Consider the following 17,732-nt stretch of genomic DNA (forward strand, 5'->3'; position numbering starts at 1 on the left):
GCACTGCACCCCAAGTTGGGGATTCTTGTTGACATTGAATTGGTGCCAATGACCATCTAGTGCCAACGACCATCGGTTGACAAATGAAATAAGCCAGGCACAAAAGTACAAATATTATATGATTCCACTTCTATGAGGTATGAAGAACAGTTAAATTCATAGCAATGGAAAGTAGAATGGAGGTTTCCAGGGGCTGGGGGAAAGGACATGAGGAGGTAGAGTTTAATGAATACAGAACATTAGTTGGAAAGATGAAAAAGTTCTGGATCTGGAGAGCGGTGATGGTTGCGCAACAGTGTGGATGTACTTAATGTCACGATTTTACACTTAAAAATGGTTAAAGTGGAAATTTTTATGCGTATTTTATCACAATTTTAAAAATGTTTTAAAACTGGTATAGGTGGGATGGAGGGCGAGAGAGAACTTGGCAGAGCACAGGAATTTTAGGACAGTGAAAACACTGTATGCTATTACAATGATGGATATTTCGTTATACATTTATCTAAACCCATGGAAAGCTCAACATCAAGAGTGAACCTTAAGGTCAACTATGGACTCTGGGTGGTTATGACGTGTCACTGTAGGTTTACCTCTGGTTTAACATGTAGCATTCTGGTTAGTGATGTTGGGGGGGGTTGTCTAGCTATGCGTGTGGGGGTGGGGAGTAGATGGAAAGTCTCTATAGCTCCCTCTCAATTGTGTTGTAAACCTAAAACCGCTCTAAATAGTCTCTGTACTTGGTTGACTTTAGTTTTTTAACAAGGTGGTGGGTTTTTTTTCTTTTTGGTTTTTTTTTACTGGGGAATATTGGGGAACAGTGTGTTTCTCCAGCTCCAAGTTGTTGTCTTTCAGTCTAGTCATGGAGGGCACAGCTCAGCTCCAGGTCCAGTTGCCGTTTTCAATCTTTAGTTGCAGGGGACACAGCCCACCATCCCATGCCGGAATTGAACCGGCAACCTTGTTGTTGAGAGGTCGCACTCTAACCAACTGAGCCATCCGGCTGCTCCCAGCAAGGTGTTTATTAATATTAGACAAGTAAGATTTAGGGTAGAGTTGCACTACTAGAAGTGAAGGAGCATTTCATTAAAATGATTGTGCTTTGGGTTGATATGATTTCAAATCCACTTGTTTATGAAAAAAACGAGGATGTTTTTAAGAGTAAAATTGTTTTGATATCAGCGCGAAGTAAGGTGTTTTATCAGGATGTCATCTCATCTGTTGTCCCTGATAAAGTCTGAGTAGTTCAGCTGCTGAGGGATTCCACTGCGGGATAGGGGCTAATCAAACAAAACCTGTGGAGAAGGCATTTAGACTATAGGGAAAGCCTGTGAGGGAGAGCTACTCCAGAGTGTTCTTCCAGGCAAGGTTCCAAGCCTGAGAACACGCAGCTCGTGGAGGAGACAGTGAAAGCGAACCAGTAGGAGGCAGAACCTAGGCTGGAATGTCTCCTGCGTCCAAGGATCAGGAATGTCTGGTGAGAAAGTTCTGCAGGAAATGCAAATCTGCTGGGGGTGGAGTCAGACCCTGGGCTCCTGCTAGGGTGTGGGTCTCCGGAGCCCCTTCCTGCTTGGCTCCTCCCTTTACCCTCTTAACCCGTCCATTTTGAGGAGGGGTTCTGGAAGCAGGTACAGAATGCCTGGGCAGGACGCATCTTTGTTCTCGATCGTTGGGGGTGGGGCAGGGGAGTCGTTTTATTGGTTTATTTGATTATTCTTATTTGTACAGTTCCATCCCTCTTGTCTGCAGCTCTACAACCCTTCAATATCTGGCGTGAGCTCTTGGGCTGCGCCAGCCACGGATGCGCGTCCCGAAGCTGGTGTTGGGGAAATGGTAAGTGCAGCTGCCGGATTGTCGCACGAGTGCACACCGCGGGCGTGCCGAGTCCGGTGGGCCGGGTCGGTTCCGAGGAGTTGGGAGTAGCTGTGTGCAAAAGCCTATTCTCCGCCGGGGAGAAGGGAAGCCCCTAGCGGCCCACGTGTTGCGCTCAGGAGGCGCCCTTCACCTTGCGGGGCTACAGGGGGGGCTCTCCCCGCGCTGCAACCTTGCAAAACGCCGCTTACCCTGGGGGAGAGCGAGGACTGCTGCAGGAAGTGTTTTACTTGAACCCGTGAAAGTGTTGGAGTTGGTTGTGATTAGGGTGAGCTGGAAAATTCCAGGCAGTCAGAGAGGCTGTCCGTTGGGTTCTTCTAGAGAAAGTGCTTCGCGGTTTGAGTTTGGTCCGATGGGCACATGCTTCCTTTGAACTGAGACTGCGGTAGAAGTTTATAAAAGGCCAGGTTGAAGGGAGAGGCAGGGGAGTCGTCAGGAGCAAACCCCAGGGTCTGAAGAAGTTGCGTAATTGTCCTTCGTCTACTCCGGGGAGGTCTGGTTCGCGGGAAGCCCCGGACACAGGTGGGGAGCTGTTTCATCTGCCAGATGTGTATGGTTTCCTTCTGCCTGCTGACCTGAGCTGCCGCAGAATTACGCCTTCTTTTTCTTTGTTCCCGGTTGTCCCAAGCTAATGGGCCTGAGATCACCAGGGACGAAACCGGCGCCCCCGTTGTACTGGTTTGTTGCGAGAAGAGAGATTGCACCCCAGAGGAACCGGCCAGATAGCGGAAGGTTTGAGGTCATCAGATTGAGGAGAAAGGGTAAACTTAAATGTGCTTAGATAAGCTCAGGCTGAGCTGTGTGCAGAGGGTTTGTCGTCCGGCCTGGCTGTTTCCTTGGAAACCACAAAGTCGATAAGCTGTGGAATGCCGCGTCCCGAACTCCTGATCGGAAACTCTGCAAATTGCAAACTGAAGCTGTTTGCTTCTCTGTCAGAGTGACTTAGTTGCCCCAGCCAAAAATGGGAAGTTCCTTTCTTACTGGTCTGATATCTAACAGTCTCGTTTTGAGTAGGATATGATTTTTAGAGAACAAGGTTTCTCAGTAGGTAAGAAAACAGTATGTAGAAGAAGAAAAAAAACTTTTTGTGACCGGTGTTATCTGGGTCTGATTATCTCCATCTAATGGATAGCAGGGTAGATTTACACATCGTTTCACAATTTGTGGGCTGCTTATGTCTAGTTTTGCCCAAGCATTTCATAATTTTGTAATTATTTGAGTCAAATTTCCTTTTACTTTGTAAAAACCTGAGTTAATGAGCACTCTGGAGTAGCGAATACCAGGGGATCTTAGGACCCAGCATAGATATTTGAATTTTTTGATACCACACTGGTATAGTTGCACATTTCTTAAGAAATGGAGTAAGTATATTTTTGAAGGAGATGAGAGGATACCATTCCGGCTGGAAGAACACCGGTTTTGTGTCCCTAGAGAATTTTGAAATGAAATCTTTCAAATAGGAGTTCCTATTTTAGCTGTGTTAAAAAAACGAAATTCAACCAAGTATATTTAAGGATCTAATATGCTTTAATTAAACGATTCATGAATCGGGCAGCACTCCATCTATTAACTAGAAGGGTGCTCTAAGAGGTTGTACAAAATGGAAGGTTTTTATAGGAAGCAGGGTTGGGTGGGACAAGGCAGCAATTGACAAAAGGATAGAAAGGATTCTTCGGAGGCTGGTAATTTTTTCTTTGTTTTTTTCTTTGGGGGAAGAGAATGGCAAGGGATTTATAAAGCAGACTGCCTTTTCTTTCAAAGAAGGATGGAGAGGGCCCATGTGACAGATTACCTTTCTGGTGCTTGTTCAGAAAATTCCAGACTGGAGATCAAAATTACATTTCTGGGAGAGGTTAAAACTGCAGTTAGATCTGGTGTGAAATCTAGGTTTAGGATCATGGGCTTTTTCGTGGGAGTGACGCCATTTGGGGCCTGTGGGTTTTCTCTTTAACAGATGGAAAGTGTGACTTCAAAGTAAAAAATCAAACTCGTAAATTGAGTTGTAAATTCATTATTTAATTGAAAACTCAATTCTGTTTGGTAATTTATTTATGATCAATGTGTTTAAAAAATTAAAATGATTAGGGCAAACCTTGAAATCTTTCCTCTTCCTGTCCTGTTCTCAACTCCTGGCCACCCAGAAGTAACCATTTTGATAGATCCTTGTGTATCTTTTCAGAGCCCCTTATTTTCCCTTTATTTCATGAAAATGATCTTGTTTTACACTCTTCTGCAGCAAATATAAGGGGTTGCTGTCATAGATTTAAAAAGACTTAAGTGACCAAATACACATGTGGGTCTTGTTTGGGAAACTGACTAGATATTTGATTCTATAAAAACAGACTGCTAGCATTTCTCAGTGTGATGATGTCGTGATCACATTTTAAAAGATTCCTCATGCTTTATGAATACTATATACCAGCAATATTTAATGATGAAGTGCCAGAATATCTGGAGTTTTGTTTATAATCATTCAATTAGAGACGGGAAATGAATGGAGGTGGGAAAAGGGTGGGAGATTGAGAGTGTGGAAGCTGTGTAAAAGGTGGACCAGGCCTTGATTTTATTTCATTCTCACTATATTGTGTGTGTTTGACACTTTCCATAATTTAACATCACTGTTTAGAAAGCTTTTTTGTACTACTGAGCTCTTTAAAGAGTGGCTTGGCTGTAAGATTACATGGCAGAATAAATATAATATTATAAAATTAAGTTTCAATCCAACTTTGCTTAGTATGTGAGTTTTATGAAAAACTTTCACAAAGACAAGAGTATATAAAACTTACAAGTCGAATTTTTGAATAGTGTAATAAACATGCAGGTTCACAGATTAAGGAATTAGCTACTTGTATGGGTTAGGAAAGAAAAAAAAAAAAAAACGCCTCATAACCCCCATGGTCAGAGTTTGAATTTCACCAATTTCCACCAAAAATATCTTTTAAAGTTAGATTTCTTTTAAGCAGGGTGCAAAAACATGGCATAGATAGTGTTTCTCTTTCAGGTCTCATAGTCTAACTAGAACTTGCCTGCCTTTTGTTCATGACCTTGACCTGTTGAAGTCGCAGAGTTAATGGCAGTAGAAGAGCCCAGCTGCGAATCTGTGTGACAGCTCCCCTGTTAGACCTAAGGGTGTGATTAGATTAGGGCGGACATTTTTTGCCATGATACATCTCCAGTGATATGTCCTCCATAATATATCCCATCCCATAAGACATCGTATGAATATAAAAGCTCTTGCCATTATATAAGACACCTCCATGTATTAACATCCATTAATGTTTGTTTCTTGAATCAGTTATTTCATTTGGGTTGCAAAATGATAGCTTTTCAATGCAATCATTTCTTCTAAGTTTTTAGCCGGAATTCTGTAGTTTCCTGTCGTCAGCACTAGAAAGGCAGACTAAAGGCTTAATTGTGCCTCTTTATTAACAAAATTTCAGAATAAGGACTAAAGCCACCTCCACTGAGGAGAAATGCTCTTTTATTCCCCATTTGACACTCCCTTTTTGAGTATCATTGTGAGTTTGTGTGTTTTTAGTATTCAGTGTGTTTCAGTGAATTGCAGTTTTGTGGTTCAGAATATTCTAAATTGGGCCATTGGAAGACTCTTGCAGCTGACCTTACATCCTCATAGAGTAAAGGAAAGTTTCTCTGCCTTCTGGCACCACAAGATATTTTGACTCCCATTCTGTGTTTCCTGTTCCTGGCTCAGCTGTTTCTCTTGCTTCCTGCTTATTAATTTTAACCATTTTCTTAGCATAGACTGGTCAAGGGATCATGCTGATACTCAATCATAAAGCTGGCTGTTTAAAAACGTTTTTATTTTATATTTGAATCTTTCTTCTTAGACTAAAGATCTTGCTTCCTAACATTAACATAATCCCTCTATTCCTGATTCTGCAGTGGGTATAAAATTTTTGTAAGAAGCAGTGACCATGCTACTTTCTGCAGTAAAGCCACCTGGTAAGACGTCTGGTTCCCTTTCTTTTTATATGATGGAATCTTACACGTTGTGGAGTCCCTTTGATCAACTTTTTACCTCTGGTGGTTAACCTGCTGGCTTGATACATGCTTCGTTTCAGTTTTTCCATTTTAGGGTTTTTTTTTCTTATTTTTGAATATGTCAACACTACATGGTTCCCAATTAAAATCTATATAACTAGGTTATATTTAGACAAGTCTTACTTCTATCCCTTCTCCTCCACTGTTTCTTACTGAGAAGTCTGGTTTGCAGTATATATCCTGGGCCCTTTTTTTTTTTCTTTTTACTGAAAATATAAATTATAACCTGGAGACCACATTATACCACTTTGTATCCGTAGTAGAAGAGATTTTACTCATTCTTATCCATGGCTCTGTAGTTCTTTGTTATGTGGGTACAGCACAGATTTTAAGCAATCCGTCATTGAATATTTGGGGTAATTTCCAGTCTTTTGCTGTTATAAATCACCTTCAACACATAATTATACGTATATGTCACTTGGCTTTTTGGCCAGGGTATTTTTATAATACCATGTGTGCAAATGCTAGAGCGAGGGGTAAATGCATATAAAATTTTGGTAAATTATGCCTCATTTGCCTTCAAATTAGAGGTGGGACAATTTTGTACACAGCTTGTGAAGGCCTCTCCTTGGCGTTCCCTGGCTTGTGGACATATGACTCCAGTCTCTAATTCCATTGTCCTGTGACCTTCTTCCCTCTGTTTGTCCAAATTTCCTCTCTCAAGAGGATATCAGTCATTGGATTAGGGCCCACCCTACTCCAGTATGACCCTGTCTTACCTTCTTTGAGCCTTCAAAGGTCCTGCTTGCAAATCAGGTCACAAAAAGGTTCTGGGTGTTAGGGTTTCAGCATATCTTTGGGAGAGAACAAAATGGGTATGTGCTTTTAGGACCTGGTGACCTTCAAGGATGTGGCATTGAACTTCACCAAGGAGGAGTGGGCCCTGCTGGACGCTGAGCAGAGGACTCTTTACCGAAATGTGATGCTGGAGAACTACAGGAACCTGGCCTCCATAGGTAAGGATGCCCCTTCCTGCACCCCATCATGGCATATGACAAAACCAAATCAGGCACCTCCTATGTTCCTGGAGGCTGCTGAGAAATGGGACCCCACTTGTTAAGTTCCAGAGATACAGCTGCTGCTGTGGTGGGCGTAGGGTTTCCACCATGGAACTGGAAATGTGTCCGCTGCATTACATTTCTATTCATTTCGTGGTTAATAGCCTTTGGCAGGTCCTTAAGTGAGTGGATGTGGAGTACAGAGTTTCAGTGCATTCATGGGGAAAGTGGAGATTCAGTGCATTCATGAGAAATTCACTTCCTCAGCTTCAGAACCCCTGCAAACCAAAGCATGCACTGTTTCATGCAAAGTCCTGGCACCGTTCCCTTACGTCACGTACTCTCCCGTTTCCCAGTGACCAGAACCTCAACCAGGCGAACCCCACATTGCTGTCCATTTGGAGCATGAAGCAGGTCAGGGAACAGTACAGGGGAATTTTCCCCTGCACTTGGGCACCTGAGTACCAGGCAGATCTGAGTCCTTATGAGGAAGGATTTTACAAATGATGTAGAAATGTTGATTAAGAATCCATTTCATCTACTGGAAAATAGTGGGGCAGTTCCTCAAAAAGGTAAATATGAATTACCAAAGAACCCAGCAATTCCACACATTGGTATATATCCAAAGGAATTGAAAAGAGGTGTGCAGATAGATAGCAGCACTATTCACAGTAGCCAGAAGGCGAAAACAAACCATGGCATGTTATTCATCCATAAAAAGGAATGGCGTTCTGATACATGTGACAGCATGAGTGAACCGCAGGCATTATGTTAAGCGAAACAAGCCAGACACAAGAGGGCACATATTATACGATTACATTTACGTGAAATGTCCAGAACAGGTAAATCCATGGAGACAGAAAGATTAGTAGTTGCCAGGGGCTGAACATGGAGGGACTGCTGAATGAACACAAATTTTCCTTTTGGGGTGATGACAATGTCCTGGAACTTGATGGAGATGGTGGTACAACATGGCGAATGTCCTTCATGCCATTGAATTATGCACTGGAAAATGGTTACTTTTATGTTGTGTAAATTTGATCTCAATTTAATTTAAAAACCCATTTCATCTGCATGGAAAGCTGAGGCCCATCTATGTGTGTACTTTGTCAGGTACCTAGATTTTTTTATTTTGGTCCATCCTCTCATAGCTTTTTTTCCTCAGCTAAGGACTTGTCCCCCTTCAACTTTAAAATTGCACATGGACTCTATCTTTGTTCAGACTGATATGATAAAATGCTACAAATCAGGTGGCAATACACATTTATTTCTCACATTCTGGAGTCTGGAAAGTCCCAAGATCAAAGTGTTCGCAGGTTTGGTTCTTGGTGAGGGCCCTCTTCCTGATTTGCAGACGGCTACCTTCTCATCACGCCCTCACATGACAGAGAGAAAGACAGCTTGTTCTCTACCTCTGAGGACACCAATCCCATCAGGGACTGTACCCTTGTGACTTCATCTAACCCTAATTACCTCCAGAAGGCCCCACCTGCAAATGCCATCACATTGCGGGTTAGAGCTTCAACATACGACTTTGGGGAGGGAAACATAACAAACTTTTGTCCAGTTCTCTCCCACTTGGCTTTCTCACTCACACCCTCAATCTCCACAAAAGCATTTCTTAGCAACTTGCCGTCCATACTGTCCTTACCATAGTTACCCTGTGACCCAGTCCAGATACCCTCGTCTCTCTCTGTCTCTCAGCTTGCTTACTCTTGCTTTCTTCCCTTTCTTTCATATTTGCCTCTCATATGTCAAGTGAACATTTGAAAAGAAACTACATGGGCCTTTACCTATTTTATCTTCTCAAGCCTCCCTTTACTTGCAACAAAGAACTTAACTTTTGTGCCACTTTATTTCAGATGGTCAACATAACACCAAAGACCCCGTCCCTCAGCAGGACATTCTTGCTGAAAAGACATTTCATGCAGCCAGCAGAGTGTGTCTCATTAGCAACAGTTCCCAGCCCTCCACGTTAGAAGACTTGGAATGCCGCCAAACAGAGGAGCCACACAAACAGAGGAGGCAAAAAGTGAAGCAAGTTGCAGTTGTCCGAGAGAAAAAATCTCTGGTTAGAGTCTGTGGATGTCACAAAAAGAGGGAAAACCCTAAACCAAACTCAAAGCTGGTGCCTGCACAGGGCATATACCCCAAAGAATTGAAAACAGGTGTACCAACAGATATAGGTACTCTTGATTCCACAAGAAAATATGTCCCCCAAAATATTTTGAAACAAAATCGTGTCTTAATGAATAATCAAAAAATCTGTAAAAACAGCAAATATGATAGAGGACTGTGGCAGACCATTCAGTTGGTGCCAAGTGTGAGAACTCCAACAGAGCTGAAATCAAAAATGTGGATTGATAATCAGAACCATGGGCTTCATATATACGATCAAATTTATATGGAGGGGAATGTTCATGAATGGGGTCCATTTGGGAAAGTCTTCACTGAGGACTGTGTCCTTAGGGCACACAGGACTCGGGTTAAAGAAAACATGTCTGAGTCTAATGAATATGAAAACACCTTCCGAAATAACTGGGTCTGTGCTGCGCGGATGCAGTCCTATATGGCAGAGATAGATAATGAGAATAATCAGCATGGGAAAGCCTTTGCCCATGTTTCAAATTCTGATTCACATAAGAGCACTCGGATTGGAGAGAAAACCTATAAATGTCAAGATTGTAGGAAATCCTTTGTTTATCATTCATTCCTTCTGAGACACAGGAAAATTCACACTGGAGAGAAACCCTATGAATGTAAGAAATGTGGGGAAGCCTTTCGATATTCCTTACACCTTAATAAACACTTAATAAAGCACACTGTGGAGAAGTCCCATAAATGTAAGGAATGTGGGAAAGCCTTTCATAAATCCTCAAAACTTACCGAACATACAAGGGTTCACACAGGAGAGAAACCTTATAAGTGTCAGGAATGTGGAAGAGCCTACCTTAATAATTCAGGACTTAAAAACCATCTAAAGAATCACAGTTGTAAGAGGCCCCGTGAATGAAAGGAATGTGGGAAAATCTTCATTTTTCTCAAAATACTGAACACATAAAGAGGACGTATTGGAAGGGAGCTCAGTAAGTTAACATAGAGGAGAAAGTCTTCCTTGAACTCTTGTATCTTACAGAAATGGGAAAATTCACACTGAAAAGAAAGCCCTTGAAGATAAGGTCTGTGGGAAGTTGTTAATCTTCATTCATTACTAGATATTTATTCTCACACTAAAGAGAAACCCTGTGAATCTAAGGAATATGGAAAAGCCTTCAATGTTGTCTCAAATTCATAGTCCCTCTAAGAACTCTCACTGCAGAGACACGTTGTAAGACTTAAGGAATGTGGGGAAAACCTCTTTAAACATTCATTTCTTAAGTTACACATGAGACCACACCTGGAGACAGATTGATTGTAATAGATAAGAGAAAGCCTTCAGTTCCCAGCTCTTCACTTACAGGGCACAAGTGAGTACCTAGTAGGAAAGAAATACTGTAAATGTTATGATTGCTGCCTTTATTGTCTCATCCTTCAATGGAAATCGAAATTTATTATTTTCCAATTTTTCTTTTCTAATAAAATCCTATAAGATGATTATCTCTCTATGTACCCTCCCAGCTCTGCCACATAAACTTTGATATGTAGTGGCTTCCTTATAGTTCACTTAGCATACTAGTGTACGTCTGAGCTCACCAATATGTAGCCCTGTGGGAGCTGCGTTTGACTTAGATTTGGGTTGAATATGCTCTATGATGTTATTTTTGTCAGTTTGTTGTTTTTGGTCCAGATTTGACTGCATTACGATCAGAGTATGTAGTCCTTGTATGGTACTGACAAGGGGTATTTGTTCTGACTTGCACTGCAGTGTCATGTGGCTGATTCTGTCAATTACCTGGCCACACCCATTCTTCTCATCTTTACGAAGGGTAATTAGATTTATTTTTTTTCAGAGTTAACACTGTTTAATGTTTTCAAATGCATTTCCCAGTTTTCCTCATAACCAATGGTGGGCAGAGCTTTAGCCCTGGCCAATGAGGAAGCAATTCACTGGTGTGGATTCCTAAACCGCGGTCAGAAAGAGGACAATGTTCATCACTCTTTTTCTCTTAACTAAGTTCCCTTTGCTCTCTTTCCCTGTTGCTCTCTTGGAAACGGATGAAATTCCCTTAGTGAGCACAGGGTACTTTAGCGTCACAGTCCCAACACAACACTCAGAATACAAGATTTTTCACTCCCCAGTGGCATGTTTTTGTGTGTCCAATGCAATAGACTATTCTAGACTTCTTACATGAAGCAAACCCCTAGTTGGGTTAAAAGGCATTTTAGGGGAGAGTTTTATAGCTCAGAGTTAATGCTAAATGATAAACCTAGTATGTGGCCAGTTTTTTAAAAAATGGATTCTTGTGTGTTTCAAAATACTGTGTGTTTCTTTGGTGTTGGGTGGGCTCAGGGTTTATTCAGTACATGTTTGAAGGTCAACCTTCTTGAGTGTTTAACAATCTCTTATTAACAAAATGTTTGACTGTTCTATCTTTTACTGAGCAAGTTTATAATAAATATCCCACTCTAGAAGTGGATTATCAAAATCTTTAGTTTTGTCAATTCTTGCTTACTGTATTTCGAGACAGTGTTATTAGATACATAGGAGTTTCGGCATTTTCTTTATTACAGGAGTTTTCTTTCCAGTCTATGTTGAAATCATCTTCTCTACCAACAATGATTTTTTTTGTTCATGCTCATGTGCCCTTTACCATGAGTAAGTCTTTACATATATCACCTCATTTTGTTGCCAGAGGCTCACGGGGATGTCCCAGAGAGGACTCAACCTGGAGCAGCAGTGACTGGGGGGATTCTTGTCTCCATGCAAGAATTCAAGAGTGAGACAGATGCGGGAAGGTGAACGTGATTTATTGAAAATGAAAATACACACTTGACAGCAAAATTCCAGTGAACTCAGAATGAGTTGCCCATAGGAAGTCATGATCAGGGATTTTTATCCCTCCTGGGGCAGGAATTGGTGACATCCCATTGATGTGATTTATTCATCTCCTCCCTGTGGGGGGGCCGGGGGAGGGACCCTCCATTTCCTGCTTTTTCTTCCTTATTTGGTTCCTCCAGAGCTGTCATGGTGTTAGATGAGTGATGGGAGCCATAGTAACGTCAATTATAAATGACATTATAATTAGCTAAAGGTCAGGTCCTGGTCATAGGGATGTAGGCTAGCTGAATGGAACTGGTTCTTGTTTTTCTCCCATTGGAGGTACTGGATACAGTCACTTGTTACTTGTGTAACCAGTAACCTCACCTTGTACTAGGGGGGTGTCCATTTCTTAGGCTATCTATCCTGCCTCTATTATTCAGCACCACTCCAAGGATAAACACTTTTAGCATCTCCTTTTTTCACATATCATGAGATAATCATTTGATTATATTTTTCCAACCATCAAAAAATGTAAAAGCATTCTTAGCTCATAGGCCTGATTTGGCCCACAGGCCTGGTCTAAAGGAAAGAACGAAACGGGCTTTTTCTCTGCTTTCTTTTGTGCAGAAGACATACAAAAGCAGGGCTCTCTGTATCTTGATTTTTTATTTTTATTTTCAATTTTTAAAAAATGGGGAAATGTAGCTACCCAAGAGTGTATGGAAATGTACACAGAGTTAAAAGTCAGTAAAGTGATTACCACACACCTACCATATCTTCCCATAAACTGTTCATCATGAAAAGCCTGACAATCGTGTCTGCATCACGTGGCATCCCCCAACCCCCAAGAGAAAGCCACTGTCTCCCATCTTAGGTGATTCATTCCTGTGCTCATCTTTATGCTCACCACCTGTGCATATATCCCCAAATATCATATTTTCTGTTGTGGCTGATTTTTATACTACATACTCATATCACATTGAATATTTCTTTGTGTCTTACTTCCATTCAGAGAAAGATTAACCCAGGTGGATTGCAGGTGTCATTGTTTTTCATTTTAATTGCCCTGTAGGTTATTTTTTAGTTAAGTTCGTTTATACATGAGATACGTAAAACCTTGTTGTGCATCTCATGTAGACCTTGCAGAGATTGCTGCTGAAACCTTTTGCAGAGGTCTCTGATGGATATCTGTAAAAGCCACTCTTGACATAGAATTGCTGGGTTGTACAATCCGCATAAGTTCAACAGAAAAGTTTTTTAGACCTAATAGTATTGTATGACTCCATTTATATGGAATTTACAGAAAAAGCAAATCTGTGGTTGCCTGGGGTTGGAGGTGGGACAGGAAATTGACTGCAAGCTTGCAAGAGAGAACTTTTGGGATCATGGAAATGATCTAAAACGACGTGATTGCATAACTGTACAATTTATGAAAAGTCATTGAGTGGTACACTGACAATGGGTGGCCTTTACAGTCTGCAAATTATACCTTACGGAACCTGTGAAGGAAGAAAAGAAGGAGAGAGAAAGAAAGGACACAGGTCTTGGTGGGTGCCCACAGCTGCATGGTGCCCAAAAGCTCTGCTACGTTCAGCTTTTGGTGTTTGGGGAAGACCTGGGACGAGGTACCCCTGCTCCCGTGGATGAGAGGACTCTCCAGGTTGGCCCTGTCTCCCTCACCCCCACCGCCTTATTTTCCCCAAATCATTGATTTATCCTAGAATCTGGGTGCATCCGGGCCCCTCCCCATCAGCCCCAGACCGTGCAAAGGGAGCTGGGCCCACTTCTACCCCAGGGAACGCTACGTTGTGGAAGAGAACCCTACCTGGGAGTTAGAATCCCTGGGCTCAACTCCAAGAGGGGCAGGGAAATACGGCTTTGAGGATCCCCTCTCCCCACCCTCATGCCTTTGGTCCTCGGTTCCTACAGCTGTAAAATGAGAAATTTTAACAATTATTTTAACAAACATATGCCAGGCCCCTTTGAAGTGCTTTACAAATATTAATGCTCATGACAACCCTATGAAGTAGGCGCTATCATTCCCATTTTATAGCAGAGGAAAGTGAAGCACAGAGGCTTAGCAGGCTGCCCAAGGTTGCACAGCCGGCTGGGGGCTGGGCGGGATTTCACCGGGGGCTGTCCCGCACCCGTCTGGGCGGGAAGGCCTCCCTGTACTGGCAGGGTCCTGAATTTGGCATCTTGTCCTCCCCACCCGGATGTGAGCTCTGGGAGCGGGAGGCATTTATTGAGCATCGTGGAATAAAGAAGGGATGAATGGATCTCAGGATGGCCACATCCCCTTGACCCGAACCCTCCTGCCGCGCTCTGCTTGGGGGCTGTATTCATGATCAGACATTCTATTCCCAGTGAATCGGATCCTCCCTGCGAGGAGGGACCAGAAGGGAATCGCAGCCTTTCACCGTCTGAATGGAGGACGCAGGACCCGCTCGCGGAGCGGCACGGGCGCCACCTGGCGGCGGCGGCCTGTAAGTGCCAACGCGAGACCCCAAATGTTGGTTTTGGAGAAAGTGGAATCGGCGTCGAAAAGGGTGTCGCAATCCGGTATGTTAATGGTCAGTGGTCTGCAAATCAGTGTACGAAGCTGGGGGGCGTCTACCAGTGGCTTCCAAACTTCTCTGATCGTGAGGCATGGTAAGAAGTCATTTCACATTAACATAGTTTCATAAAATACCATCCTGACGTGCATAATGCTTTTTATTCCACTCTATTCCTGTCTTTAAATGCTGGTTAGATCCTCATAAATTGATTTCCTGACTCTCTGAGTCTCCACTGAGAAAGTAGGATAGTTTCCCACTGTCCTAGATTATCCTCCCCTTTTTTTCAGCTGACAAAGAGTATGATGGAGAAAGGGTTGGCACCCAGACCACACCCCCCAGTGAAATGTCTCCACAACGTTGTGCCGCCCCCAGGGATTCACTACAAGTTCTGATTTCAAGAGGAACTGGGCTCAGAACGGTGAAAACACTTGACCAAGGCCACACAGCTTGTATGCAGCAGTGCGTTTCTGCCTCGCTCCTGGAGAAATCAGTAAATGCTCCAAATTTCACTGCTATTGAGTATAATTTAATTCAGTGTTTTCTCTATTTTTGCCAGTAAGATTGAGCTCCGTGGATCAACTGGGTTTTTTCTCCTGCATGTGTAAATTAATGACACTCCACAGCTCAGGTTTAAAAATGCAAGTCTTCATATGGAACAAAATGAATCTGAGATGGCAATATTTACACCACAGAAATGGGTACACTACAACTCAGGATTTTTTTCTTTGCCTGAAGAGCCACTTGCTATGCATTTACCAGCAGAGCACTGGGTGGGCCTCACCAGATGATAGGGTTAGGTGAGGGGAGAGCAAGGCTGGATTATCCAAACAGGTGAGAAAACACTGTATTAATTTTCACGTTCATTGTCTATCATGCAGGGAGTCACGCGGGGTCTCTGCTCCCGCTCCCCACATAAGAATGCAGGACATGGTGAGGCCAAAAAGGAACACCCACAGAGCCATAGACAGGGAAGTCATACCACTATAGTCTCACTGGCAGCCAGGTTGGAGACACAAGAAGCAGGAGCCACACTATCTGCAACCTGCTGTCCACTTCTCTGCAATCCGCACCCCACACTCCGCCGTGCTAACTGCAATCCACACTTGCTAGCTCAGCCACCATCTTCTTGCTAGTCCCCATTATTTTGCTAGCGTAGCCACAGTAGTTATATTAGTGGCCAATGGCTCACTGGTTACATCTGATGGCCAACTAGACACAGCTGATGGCCATCCAATCACAGTTGATGGCCATTTACTACCTGAGCCAGCACCTTTCTATGTGAGGCTGAGAGCCTGAAAACTGCTCTTTGGGGCTCTGTTCCCACATTGTCATACTCATAATCACAGACATTTTTAAGCATTTACTATGTACCAGATACTGTTCTAAGGCTTTGCATGTACCAATTCATTTTATTCTCACATGAAAACAACCTCTCTGAGGTATGAACTATTGTCAACCCATTTTAGCAGAAGGAGACCCAGAGTATGACCTTCCTGGATTAGGAAGGTGGATGATGGATTATCTGTCTGGATTTGGTAGCATTACCTTTTGACAGGGCACCTAGCATGACTCAAAGACAAGAAAGAGTTATGCATGGCATTTGAATCCCTCTCGCTCCCAAAACCACCCCACAGCAGGAAAGGGACAGACTCTGCTTCATTTCTGTGACCCTGTGGTAGGCATTAGAGCCATGCACAAATATTCCTTTTCTTCTCTCACAGACATACAGAAAGATTGCACTTCCCACCCCGCTCTGAAGTTAGACATGGTCATATGTCCTATTTAGGTCAATGAATATGAGCGGAAGTGATGTATCCAGGTAGGAGCTTTAAGAGTCATGCAACTTTGCCGTTTTCTCTTTCCCAGTGCCAGAGATTGGCAACACTCCCATAGATGCTCTTCCATCTGCCTGGGACACAAGGATAAGGGGGGCAGAGCCCTTAGCTGACCCACAATAGACCAATAACACTGGCGAGTAATAAACCTTTGTTGCATTAGGCCACTGAAATCCTGGAGTTGTTTGTTATTGCAGCATAACCCAGCCTATCCTGACTGATACGGTGCCCAAGTTCTCAGCAGAGCCTGAAATGTGGAGGTCTCAATAAAATGATGAACAGGGCCATACATTTTCCCCCGGGCCAGAGGTACAGGAAACAGCCATATCTCTAGATTGCTTTCTCATATACACTTGTAACCAGGCTGCAGTAATAAAGTCAGGCTCTGACCTTTATTTCCTATGGTCACAGGTCATGCTGATCCTGACGTCTCTGCCCCACTGATCAGTACTGGGGGCTTTTGGGGCGGGCAAGGAATGAGAAGCTACAGAGACAGGGACATGAGATGCAGGGAGAGCTTGGAAGGCGGAGACAAGGAGTGAGAATTAGAAACGGGAGCAGAAACAGGAGGTGTGGGGAGAACCAGAGAGGTCAGAGCAGAGATGGGAAACAGACGTGGAGACAAGACAGATACACTGAATGGGAAACAAGATAATGGGAGAATGGGAGGCAGAATGGGAAGGGAGGGTGAGAAACAGAGAGAAAGAAACCAGGAGACAGATGAGATAATGAAGAGCTGAGGCAAACGAATACAGGGACAATGATGGAAAGGTAAAAATGTGGGGCAGAGGTCCAGAACTGGGAGAGAAAGATAGAGGGTCACAGGGAAAATAGGGATGCAGATACACGGAGAAGGCACTCCAAGGAGCCAGAGACAGGGTGGGGACTGAGTGCCCCTAGTTGAAGTTCTGGGAGTCTTTGCCAGTAGTGGAGCCCGGAGCAGTGCTAGAGGCTGGGCCAGCACTCGAGGCTTGGCCTCTGCTGGACCACAGGCCTCTGCTCGATTCTGACTCAGTGCCTCTGCTGTGCACACCTCCTAGGCTTCCATGGCCTCCACTGGACCCCAAGTACCCAGTGGACCCCAGGTAGCTGCTAGAGCTGAGGGATCTGAAGGTCACACGGCCCCCAGTTGAGCCGTGGCTGGCACTGATGGCACTGTGGGTCCTATGACCTGCACTGGAGGTGGGGTCACCTCCAGTGGGGCCAACACTGAAGCTGGTGGCGTGACCTCCACCAGACGTCAGGTTGCCGCTAGTCCTGTAGCTCAGGATAGACCCGGGAACATTACTAGCACTCTTGGCGATCGCCAGAGGTGTGCCTGAGCTGGTCTTCTGGGTACTGGAGATGGTTATGTTTGAGCTGCTGTCGACCTTCCTCACGACCTCAACCAGCTCCTTCAGATGCTGTTCCCGAGCTTGCTCCCGAGCTTCTAGCTGCAGGGGAAGGCGGCTTAGGGCCCCAGAGGAGGGCTAATATCCTTCCCCAACCC

General features: G+C 43.8%; 2 protein-coding genes across 5 annotated transcripts in view; one reads left to right on the forward strand and one right to left on the reverse strand.

Annotated features, from left to right (window-relative positions):
- Positions 1-1,365: 1,365 nt before the first annotated feature.
- On the forward strand, positions 1,366-11,511 carry ZNF114 (zinc finger protein 114). Its single transcript, XM_081032138.1, has 4 exons — positions 1,366-1,474; positions 1,747-1,830; positions 6,761-6,887; positions 8,792-11,511. Exons 1-4 carry the CDS (start codon positions 1,442-1,444, stop codon positions 9,940-9,942), a joined length of 1,395 nt encoding a protein of 464 aa, XP_080888264.1. The 5' UTR covers positions 1,366-1,441; the 3' UTR covers positions 9,943-11,511.
- A 1,017-nt stretch (positions 11,512-12,528) lies between these two features.
- Positions 12,529-17,732, reverse strand: part of ODAD1 (outer dynein arm docking complex subunit 1) — a 29,915-nt gene continuing 24,711 nt past the window's right edge. For 2 of the 4 annotated variants that reach the window (XM_081033126.1, XM_081033125.1), the window contains exons 15-17: positions 17,532-17,676; positions 13,676-13,779; positions 12,529-13,349 (exon numbers count right to left, since the gene is read on the reverse strand). In XM_081033126.1, the coding sequence (XP_080889252.1) occupies positions 13,341-13,349; positions 13,676-13,779; positions 17,532-17,676 (258 nt within the window). In that variant the 3' untranslated portion in view covers positions 12,529-13,340. Of the gene's footprint in view, positions 13,350-13,675; positions 13,780-15,800; positions 17,677-17,732 lie in introns of those variants that run through there. The other 2 variants (XM_081033124.1, XM_081033123.1) reach the window with 2 other exon arrangements.

This window comes from Rhinolophus hipposideros (genome assembly GCF_964194185.1).
Source record: "Rhinolophus hipposideros genome assembly, chromosome: 21".
Taxonomy (NCBI): domain Eukaryota; kingdom Metazoa; phylum Chordata; class Mammalia; order Chiroptera; family Rhinolophidae; genus Rhinolophus; species Rhinolophus hipposideros.